This window comes from Nyctibius grandis, chromosome 7, assembly GCF_013368605.1.
Source record: "Nyctibius grandis isolate bNycGra1 chromosome 7, bNycGra1.pri, whole genome shotgun sequence".
Taxonomy (NCBI): domain Eukaryota; kingdom Metazoa; phylum Chordata; class Aves; order Nyctibiiformes; family Nyctibiidae; genus Nyctibius; species Nyctibius grandis.
In genome coordinates, this window is record NC_090664.1 from 35,958,166 (window position 1) to 35,969,219 (window position 11,054).

At 38.9% G+C, this 11,054-nt stretch overlaps 1 protein-coding gene across 1 annotated transcript in view; it reads right to left on the reverse strand.

The window, feature by feature from the left end:
- Nucleotides 1-11,054, reverse strand: part of CUBN (cubilin) — a 149,901-nt gene that overhangs the window by 34,072 nt on the left and 104,775 nt on the right. The window contains 6 exon segments of the mRNA XM_068404678.1: nt 833-1,058; nt 2,922-3,043; nt 3,901-4,050; nt 7,111-7,317; nt 8,285-8,456; nt 10,001-10,182. Of these exon segments, the coding sequence (XP_068260779.1) occupies nt 833-1,058; nt 2,922-3,043; nt 3,901-4,050; nt 7,111-7,317; nt 8,285-8,456; nt 10,001-10,182 (1,059 nt within the window).

Consider the following 11,054-nt stretch of genomic DNA (forward strand, 5'->3'; position numbering starts at 1 on the left):
TGTTTAAGAAGACACTTCATCCACTGACTGTGTGAATACTGCTAGATCATTAAGTGATAGAAAGCTGATCAGCATCAGACGGAAGGTTGGCAGCTGGAAGTGACACTAGGGAACCCATTGGCAGCTCTGTACTGAGGTAGGAAGGCACAATGAATTCTGCTCTGCCACCAGTCAGCACTTCTACACTTGCCTTTAGTCACCTCCTGAAGGACAGTATGCAAATAGTGAGCTACCTTTTTTTTTTTTTAATCCAGAGAGACGATAATTTCAAGAGAGGGAAGGTAGCTTCTTAAAATATACCAATTCAGTCCTGCCTGTGTACCACCTTCACAAGTGTACCAACATCTCTACTAAAGTGGAAGAGTTTTAGACTGTTGTCACATGTGCTCTTTGAGAAGTTCTGTCTGCCTCTTTATTTTGAAACTGACTTCCTTCTAGTTTTAAGTGTTTAAACTAAATCAAACTGTGAAACAATTATTATTCAAGAAATGAAATGTCTCATAGCCACTGACAATAGATACCACTGCTGGGAGGGTAACAGGCATGGTATCAATTTATCGACATCAAGAAACTGCCAGTAGGAGGCTTAAAAAGTACGAAATCACTCCAAATGCGATTTCATTGTGTGGGATCAGAAAACACTGGTTTAATACTTGACTTTTATAGTGCTGGCTTCTCTCAGGAATGCTGAAGATGTTGGTGTGTATTTCTTTTGTTCTTTAATGCAAACCTAATTAAAGAGGATGAATCCTATTTCATTTTGGGTTGGAAAGTGCTATAGAGGCATGATGCACTGCTATGTTAGACCTGACAAAACCAGTATTTCTCTCACCTAGAGATTGTGCTGTCCATGTTGCATAAAAGCCACCTCCTTGAATTGAGTGATCGGAGTTAAAGATGACGACTAGCTTGCTGGAACCAGACTGAATAGTCCCAGGGGATGTATTTCCACAATACTTTCCTATGACGGGAGACCCAGGAGAGCCACCATTCAGGATAGTAATGGAGTCCCACTTACAAAGCGAATGATTTTCAATGTGGAAGGCTGTAAAAGTAAGCTGCAAAACACAAAAGCGACATTCAGGACATAACACCAGCCACAGCAGTGGAGAGGTTAGAGCAACTCCAGCCAGATGCCACAGCCATCCTAGCACAATGATTTCTGGGTATGCTCAGAAATCCGACCCTCACTTCACCTTGATGTTTTCCAGCAAGTGTTGCTTGGAGTCTTGCCACGGTAAGTAACAGCAGCTACTTAGCATGAAGACAGAAATGGAAAAGGAATGCACAGGTTCAAAACTGGCATTATTGGGACTTAACTATATGTTTGAATCTAAGTATGTGTTTCAAAAGTGGCTTGAGTATGCACAGGTGTTGAACCACTTTCCTGTTCTCAAGGCTTCTGGTCATGAAATCTGAAGTTCCACATTCAAATATAAGTAGCTATGTAAGCAGAAAGCCTTGGATTTTTTTCCTATTATTTTGAATCAGAATACTTAACAGTTGCCAAAAATAATGCTAGTTTCCATTAAATGTGAGAGAAACAGTTGCATGGTTGGTTCCTGTAGGCCTGGATGCAACACATAAATAGACTGGGCTGGGCAGGCAGCTTCTGACCCTGTCTCCCTCCCACACTGATGCTGTTTGTCCTTGGAGTGATGTGCACATGGGTGGGATTTCCAGTTCAAAGATTTAGATTGCTGATCCAGTCAACTCCTGGATTTGTTGATGTCGAAATATTGATGTACACTAATGACTGCCAGGCCATCTTCCAATAATTTTTTTTTTGCCAGTTCCAGGATTGGGGTCTTTGTGGAAAAGTTTAGCAAATACATAGTACTTCTTCCTGTAACTTTTGTGTGTATTCCTTTCCAAAAGAACTCTGCCTGAGGCAAAGACCAAATAGAAATTTAGCTCAAATGGTTTAAGTTTGGAACTTTACCAGCAACTGAAACTGGCAGCTTATACTGGAAAAGGTTAGTCTGCCTTCACTGAGGGGGCTGCTGCTCAGTCCTTTTAAAATAGAAGTTTACTTCCATCTGATTGAGATTAGTTCTGCTTTAAACAAATTTGTGCATTAAATAGAAATCTTGTGTTCTACTAAAATAATCCTGTATTCCCTAAAGTAAGTACCTAGGCAGTGGTCAGAACATCATGCAGCAGAATAATTAGGACTATGGATTTTCATTTATAAGAAATAGCTTTGTAGTTGTAAATAAGGAAAACGTGTTAGGAGAATTAGTGAAAGACATTACATATGAAAATCTGCATTGTGTTTTTACAAAATTGCTTTTCAGATATTTTCCTGACCTGGACCTGTTCTCCAAAGGATCAGTCAAATAATTCAGTGAGTGAAGTTTAGCACTGCTTGCTCATAAAGGTGGTTAAACTGGTGTCTTAGCAGTTTGGCTGAAGAAAGTAGCACCTCAGGCAGCCCGTTAATAGTTATTGGGAAATAAGAGTAGCATCTCATTGATGTAATTTTTACCAGCAATCATATTATCTTCCAGACTAACCATTAAGACACGAAAGTAACTTTCTAGTGTCTTGTAACTTTTCTGCAGAGATGAAAAAAACTTCAGCCTCATGTTTATTCTCATGATAGTGAGAATATTCCTGCACATCTAATAACACGAGTTATTTTAGTTTCCTAAACATGGAAAGTCATTGTTTAAAGGAGAAGTCGGTGCTATGTTTTGAGGTCAAGTTAGACTAGGATACTTCTGCTTTTCAAAAAGCACAAATTAGTTTGGTTGTGTTATCTTCATTTCCCCCTCTTTCTTAGGTAAGGCCGATGGGGAGATATTTCATTCCTCCACATTTCTGATCTTACAAATTGTCTCAAACCTGTTCCTCAAGACTCAGAGAGCGCTTCTTCACACTGCCAGCTGTGCACACAATCATGGCATTGTGTTACTCACAGTGATGGTTTCACCTTCAGGGGCTTCCAACAACCAGGAGCAGTGATTCAGGTTGCTATAAGGCTCTGGGTAGTTAGGACTTGAGATAACTCCTCTTTCACCTGACTGTATACCACCACAGGCTGAAGGAAAAAAGTAAAATTTCAATACAGTTCAGGAACTGAACACTATAATCAAATGAATGAAAGATCATTCAGCTTGTAATAGTACTAAAACATATTTAAGTTGGACTGATATAGGTCAGGATGAACAATTTATCTGGGAAAATCCAAGTTTTAAAACCTTTGTCATTGAATAGTGAGTAAACAGATGCAATGACCTTGAAACTTTGCATTTATTCTGATACTTAATATAGCTCTGCAAAACCTTCGCCAGCTGACACTTACAGCTGCCTCTTCTACCTTATCTTCCATTTATTTATCTCAGACTCCTAAGCAAACCAGTGGACAAGCACAATCAAGTCAAAAACTTGCTGATGTGTCTAGATAAGCACCTAGGCTAAATTCAGCTGTGACAGGAAGAATAATTGTGCTGGCATGTAAATGGCAAAGTGGTGTAATTTGCACTGATATGTCTTTAAGTGGATTTCAAAATTAGTGCAAAGGTTCAAGCAGCAGAATTCATTTCAGCCATGCTAGCACTCTGGACGCCTATTTGAAGTAAGTCACACTTGGCTGGTGTTACCTGTTACGTCCCTATTCCCAAGAGCAACCAGTTGTTCTGCGTGTTGCACTGCATTGCAAAAACTCAAATGCGGTTCAGGGAATGGAAAGAGTGAGGCAGAAAATAAATCTGAAATTTCAATTGCTAGCATGTGTTTGCTTTAGATGGATATAAATAGTGGCAGGCACTGTGTAACTTTTGAGGACCTCTTTGAGAGTTGATCCCATATTGTATATTCTCAGTATCACCAAATGAATGGCAATATTACCCAGAAGTGCCTCAGTCAGCAAGGGCAACAGTCTGTCAAGCCATTTACCTTCAAATGTGTAGTGGGCCAAGAATCCTTTATCTTCTGTGTTTTCATCACTTATGAAGTGCACCCAGATCTGGGGGGCAGCTATGACTAGTGGCACAGATGGTGCAGCCTGACCACAAAGTCTGGCTATTAGCTCTCCATCAGCATCCCCTGAGTAAAGAAAAAAATATACACTTTTTGAATCCTGAAAGAGCTCCAATAACATAAAGGAATACATAGGGTAAACATGCATGTCATTTTGTTTTGACTAGAAAACAGAGAAAAGTACATATCACATTTAATAACTGATTATTTATTATGGGTATAGGTAGAGTGCTGCAGTTCATTGCTGAGATCTAAATCTCGACAATGAGGAAGTTCTCTCCAAAGCATCATTAATGGTCCTTTTAATATCTTGGGCTCCTTCTCTCCCCTCCCTGCCATCCTGCACACTTTCATTTTGTATGACCCATCAGATCTGAAAACACAGAAAGTGCCCCAAAACTGTAGATGTTTTGGGGCAGAACAGTGGGAAGAGATGGCCCAAGGACCTGATCGCATGGAAGCCTATTGAGCCTATGTGTTTGTGACATCCTCATTAAAGTCAACAGGGATTTTGAGTTTTCTGTCATATAGGGATGTGGTTCATCCATGAACAAGCTGTCACTGCTGTATTAATAGTGGGCATCTCTTTCCTAGGGAGCTCAACACACTCTTCTCTGTATGGCAAAAAAGATGCCACCATTTGCTGAAATCATTGAAACCTAAAAGGAAAGCACAACACAGGCAGTTCCCTTCTATGACACTGAGTGCTTGCTCATGTTGGTGTAAGCTCTTATCCATCACATTGGTAGAAGTATCAGTTTCTGTTTACTACTGATGTATTCTCAGGAGAAGGAAAATAAGTGTAATAGTGTTCCTCACAACATCCAGGGAATGCCATTCCTAAATTTGGTTCTCTAGTAACAGCAGGCTGCTGGTCTTAAAAGTCTCCATTCAAAAGCAACTCCTAGCTCCATGCAGAGTGGTGGGCTGTTCTCATGAAGAAAGCAGTAGAGCAGGAGGGAGAAACTTTGGGTGCTCTTCAAAGCCCTTTCACAGTTATTCCAAGTAACATGGCTGAGTAACTTCATCTTTCTGTCATATAAAGTGACACAGCCACCATTTGAAATGTCTTGAAGCACAGGGATAAAAAGTGATGTATAATAAAATTCTATTCATGTAAATTACACAGAGAAAAGCTAAAACCTGTCTTGTTAATGTGCGCTAAAAATGATACTGACCCGTACAAGCAGAAGATGTTCATGATAAATTACAGTTTGGGAAAAAATAGTAATAACTACTTTGAGCATTAAAATGTGAAGTGTACTTTCTCTTTTTTTGTACTTCTTACGAGATGATTGACTATGTGACAGATGTGACCCAGGTTATTAAGTCTCTACAGTGTGAAAAGTGACACCAATCACTGCTTTCATAAATGGCCAGCTGGCCAGAGATCTAGGCTGTTGATAAACAGAAAGATTGTGCTGTAAGATTTGGTTCAAACTGAAGGGAATCGTCTGAAAGATAAAATCAAGTGTCTTCCATAAAAGCCAAAAGTTAGGAGTATATTTCACTGTAGCAATATGCTCAGCTGTACTACCACGTACAGACTACATGCACATGCATGATAATTTATAACATAATATAAAGCCTTACCCTAAGAAATTTGAAATATTTATTTTATCTTTTTAGATTAAATATTTCTCAGTGAATACACAAAGTCAATTCTGCTTTTTTTTTTAATTCAATACCATTAAGTGTGTTGTATGGGTAACTCAAAAGAATTTTACACATCTCAGCTTCATTTGGGATCTCTCGGGTAACTTACTGTTGAATTGGACCTTTACCCAAATTCACATCTGCTGTGTTGAGAGTCTTAAACAGCATCTGCCTGAGTTTAGTGATATTCTGCTCTATTTGCATCTCAGTGCTCATTAAATGTTAACTTGTCAGCATACACAGATGGATTAGAGCACTCTGCTTTTGACATGAGACTGGTTGTGAAACTGAAGACCATTAGCATGGCCAAAATGAACATTACTATTTAGATGACAAAACTGTGTAGAGCAAAACAAGACTACGTTTTTTCCTCTTTCCTTTGATTGTATTGCCTGGAGGCCTGAAGTTCACAATAAAGTGAAAGTAGTGGGAACTGATGAGTAACGGACCAGATGATAGATATATTTTATGATTTCTTTCTCTGAGTTCTCTTTCTATTATTTCCCAGCTTCAGTGCATACGTGGAATGGAGTTGTTAGGCTATGCAGCTATGCGTGCTTTGGCTCCACACAGGACAAACTGATGCTATACAACCAAGAGTTCTCATTCAAATGAATGCAAATAAGGATGTAACAGATGCCTGCTCTCAACCTCCCCACACCTTTCAGAAACGATTTCCTGGTAAATTAGAACCTGCTCTCTCTGGGACTCACAGATACAGCCTCTCAGTGAAGAGGACAGCTGGAGCTTTCGTACTACACTTGGCATTAGCTGAGCGACTTTCATATGACATTTCCAGTTGCTTGTTCTTGCAGTTAGCTAAAGATGCTCAAATATGCAGAGATATTACTGGTGCATTAATCCTGTGATTGTTTTCCTTTTAAATGCTTTAGTCTGTATTTTGTGATGCAGTCTCACAGGAAACACGGGTTTGTTTTTGGAGAATCATTGTATAGAGTACAAAAATGGGGTATGAATTGGGTATGCAGCCCAGAGGCTATGAATAATTAAAGCATTCTTTACTCCACTCCTGCAATCCCTGGAGATATTTCAGGAGCAGGGATAGAATGGGCTGTGGACCAAACAAATTGTTTTGATGACTCCAACTTCTCCTGACTGCCATCTTTCAAAGGACATGAAGTGAAACTTGTATAATCCCTTGTAAAGAGAGAGTCAGGTGTGTATTGCAATCACCAAAATAATTTATCCCCCCAAGATACCTATCCAGTTTTCCATTTTCTCCCCTGAAAGAAAGGGTGACCCAATCCATGCATCCATTGCATTGATAGTGAAATCCCACTCCTGGTTTAGGAGGCAATATGGAAGGCTTGCATGTGAACACTCTCTCAAAGGTACAGATCCTACAACAGTCACTCTCCACAAATACATATGAACAAGATTTGGCACAAACACAGTTGCACAACTGGAATCTTGATAGGCTTTATCCATTCTCCTGCTGAACATACAAACCTATTCGTAACTGTAGGTAGTCATACTGGCAGTCCTGGTGATGTTCCAAGTGGAAATCCTCAAAAGACATATATATGGATGAATTATAGTGGGAGGGGTTTTCAATAGTCCATTCACAGTTCAGGTTACTTGTGTAATTTTTGACGCCATCATAACCAGGGGAAGAGAAATTTCCACCTGCATATCCCATCCGGGTTCCACCACAAACTGCAGAAACAAAATATAATTTATTTTAAAATAGTAATAATTCTTGTATGAAGAGAAATCTTACCCCTGTTTATCCAGATATGCTCATGTCAGCAAGAATATGTGCTGATTAGATCAAAACTTTTTCCATCTTCTTCCTTTTTAATAATTTACTGCTGTGTACAAGAGAATTCTTGCCTAGTGTCCTGGAATTTATTTGCAAGCCTTTAAAAACAAATGTGTAAAGCAAAGAAACAACAATTATGCACAGTATCAAAAAAAATATTTCAGCAGTATCAACATTTTGATAAAATCCCACTGCAGCTCCAGTTCAGTATTGCTCAGCCTTACCCATTACCTAATTCTAGACTCAAGAGAAGGTTTTTCTGGAACATACATACCCTCAAGAGCAGTACACTTGTGCTACAGTGGATGCTTAGGGGGGGAGTTGGAAAATCAAGTTCAAAAGACTCAAAGCTGTAGTAGTAAGGCTCTGATAGCCTCCTCCTCTCTGGAGGCTGAGCTTGCAAAAGTAGGTTAGCTGCAGTCTTTCACAAGCTACAATAAATTAATTACCCCCCTGAGTAATAAGGAAGCACTTGAATTATTCGATTTGTCTATGGCACTACGCTTTTTGGATCTTTTCATTAAATAAGGCCACTTCAGACCATCTCTTACTCAAGACTAAATATAAAACAATAAATCAGTAGTGAGAATAAGGACTGTGACCCATTACAGAGGTTGTTCTTTCCATTTGAAATTTGACATAACAGGCACATGAAGTCAGTAAGTCCCAGAGATTCCCCATTTTTTCAAGTTCTTTCAACTAATTAAAGACATATATCTACTCCCATCCAGAGATCTAAGAGAGAAAAAAAGGTATCAGAGATTTGTTGTCTATTTAGTTCATTTTTTTGACATGTGCCAGTACTTTAGGTATGAAATGACTCAACAAAGATCAATCACTTAATTCAAAAACACACAGTACCTGCATCTTCACTAGATGTGTATGAGACGCTGAAGCCTCTGGTTGCATGGGATATATCTGTCACCAAAATGACTTTCATTGTGTTTCCAGAGGATTTCACCTCTGTGCCTGGATTTACCTCACCACACAGCTTGGCCAGACGGGGAGAGTTCTGTCTGAGGCCATTGTAAACCTGTTGGGTCAAAACAAACTCTTATGAGATCAAAATATAGTCTTATGAGCATCTCTTGTATCATTTAACAGTGCTTCACATCTTTAATACAAGGTTCATTGATGTCCCTCACAGCAGGGATTAGTTCCCAAATCTACACAAAACCTTGGAATAAACTTCCATTGCCTTGAGTGGATGAGGCCCTGAAGTAAAACATCAAACGTACCTTGCTTATTTTGGTGAAACACAAACATATTCCCCCTCTCTCTCTTTGTTTTCTTTTTAAAAACAGAAATTGAAACAGTTTTATTGGGAAAATACTGCATTTTAGCTCAATATTTATATCTTCAATCACTTAATAATGCCAGCTACTAATCATATTAATCCCACTTCAAATTATTGTCTTTGTATTCTTGTGAAAGCCAACATCATCTTTATCAAAATCTCCTCCAACATATTGAGTGCTGGTGGGCATTTTTGATTAATTCAAACATTTCACTTTTTGATGATCCAGAGGTATTTTGCTCAGTTTCTTTCATACAGCCTTTAGCCTAGGAGTTAATTTCCTTCTTTCTACTGCTATCTCAGCAGTGCAAGCGATGTTTCCCACTGAGATTTGGAATATGTTAGAGTGTTGAAGGCACAAAAGCTGGCAGGACAGATCTTCCTTTAAGAGATCATTACTTCATTAATCAATAAAAAGCCAGCTCCCCATGGTCTGTCTAAAGCATCTGTGAAGGAAAACAAGGGAAACATCATCTACAAATCACAAGGGAGAGCTATTTCACCCCCTCACACTTGTGCATGGGCTAGCTTCTGATTATACTAAAGCTGTGTTTGCACTGCTAATCTGAACAAATGGGAAACTAAACTAGATCTCCCATTCTTGCAATTTCATAGAGGAATGATATTTTTGAGGCATTTGTACATCTGACCAGGTCCAGGTCTGTGTGCCTGGTTCATTTTTTTTTTCCCCACTAAATAACCAAAAATCTAAAATAACCATGATAAAATAACGAATATCTATCTTTTTGGAAACGGGGGGTAATAAAGAGGTAGAATTTCCTGAGGTTTCCCTATGTTTCTTTCAGAATATGCAAGGTCCAACCCAGTAGTAGCCATTTGTTGCAATCTCTGGCTTTTTCTCTTTCTTTTTATTTTTTGTAGTTGACAACAATAAATAATAACGGCAGTAACAACCTCCGAAGTCAAAAGAGACCTGGAACTGACTGATGGATTTTGTGTCCACAGAAAAGAGACATTGAAAGCTTTCAAAAACCCCAAAGCTTTTTCCCCTAATCAATAAAGAGCCAATTTAAATTATTTTTTCAAGTCCTCCCCTCTGCCTGGACCACAATTTCAACATTTCCATACTCTAAAACAAGCAGATGAGGTTAGACACCCTACAGAGCTAACTTTCATTTATCTGTTTTCCCTGGATTAAATTATGATTTGTCTTAAAACCAGATGTAGACCTATAAATGACATTTCAGCTCTATTATGTCCATTAATGCTCCATAAAGGGATTAGAAAGAACATTTTCTGCCTTCATGCCCAAAACTCACGGCCACATAATCTGATGAGCACCTCCAGTGTTCTTCAGTTTTCATATCATTAAAGGTCAGAGTCACACGTTGGCCTTCTTCCACTGTGATCCTCCATTCACACACTCGATTGTGTGGGTATAGGTTGGGATAGTTGGGTGAAGTAAATGTTCCAACAGGGGCACTAAAATCCCCACCACATTCTGAAATACCCAAATATTGGGACACTTTTAGAGCAAAGCATTGCTTATAAAGTTATAGCAAAAAAACCCACATTAATAATGCAAGAAAAAGAGATCCTGAGAGGTTGATTTGGTATGCCTATCCTGTCCATATGTTTGTCTCAACAACTAAGTTCCTGCCAAACTTTATCACTCATCCATAAATGTAGTTGAATATTAATTGACCATAGTAGCTCCTTTTAGTCTATTAATATTCCCTTCTCTGAAGGGCTCATGCCAGGCTTCAGAAGCCTGAGTGATCCAGAGACTTCGATGTCAAGTGATACAAGACTCTCACTGTGGCAGGACTGAGACATTTCTGCCTTTCAGATGATTGGGCAGAGCTACACAGAACAAGAAGGGTCTTAGAGTGGGTAATGATGAAGGATGCATTTTTCCTCTGCTGGTTAACAGAGGCAGAGAAAAAGCTTTCAGGGATTTTAAGCAACACTTCTTCAGTACAGTTATTTTGTGTTTTTCCTATCTTTGTTATGAATATCAAATTGTGCTCTGAGGAAAGAACACTAAAGTTTTTGGATATAGAGTTCATTTTTCTTCCGAGACTAATGGTATAAATTTACCAGCTTACACTTGGTTTCCTTTTAAAATACAGATATAGTTTAATGGAGTGCAGTGGGAGATTTAGTCCCTTTCCTCACCCTCACAGACTCCTGCAGAATAGTCTAACGTGTGTATCCATCTGCATTAAATTTTTGTTAATACAGTTTGTCTTCTATGGTTGCATAACAGAGTCCTGGGAGTGGAATAACATTCTTTTGAAGTTTGCTTCCCCCTCTGTTATTTTATTGCAGAAGCAAACAGAAAGAATAAGGAAGCTTTCAGCTGAGCTTTTA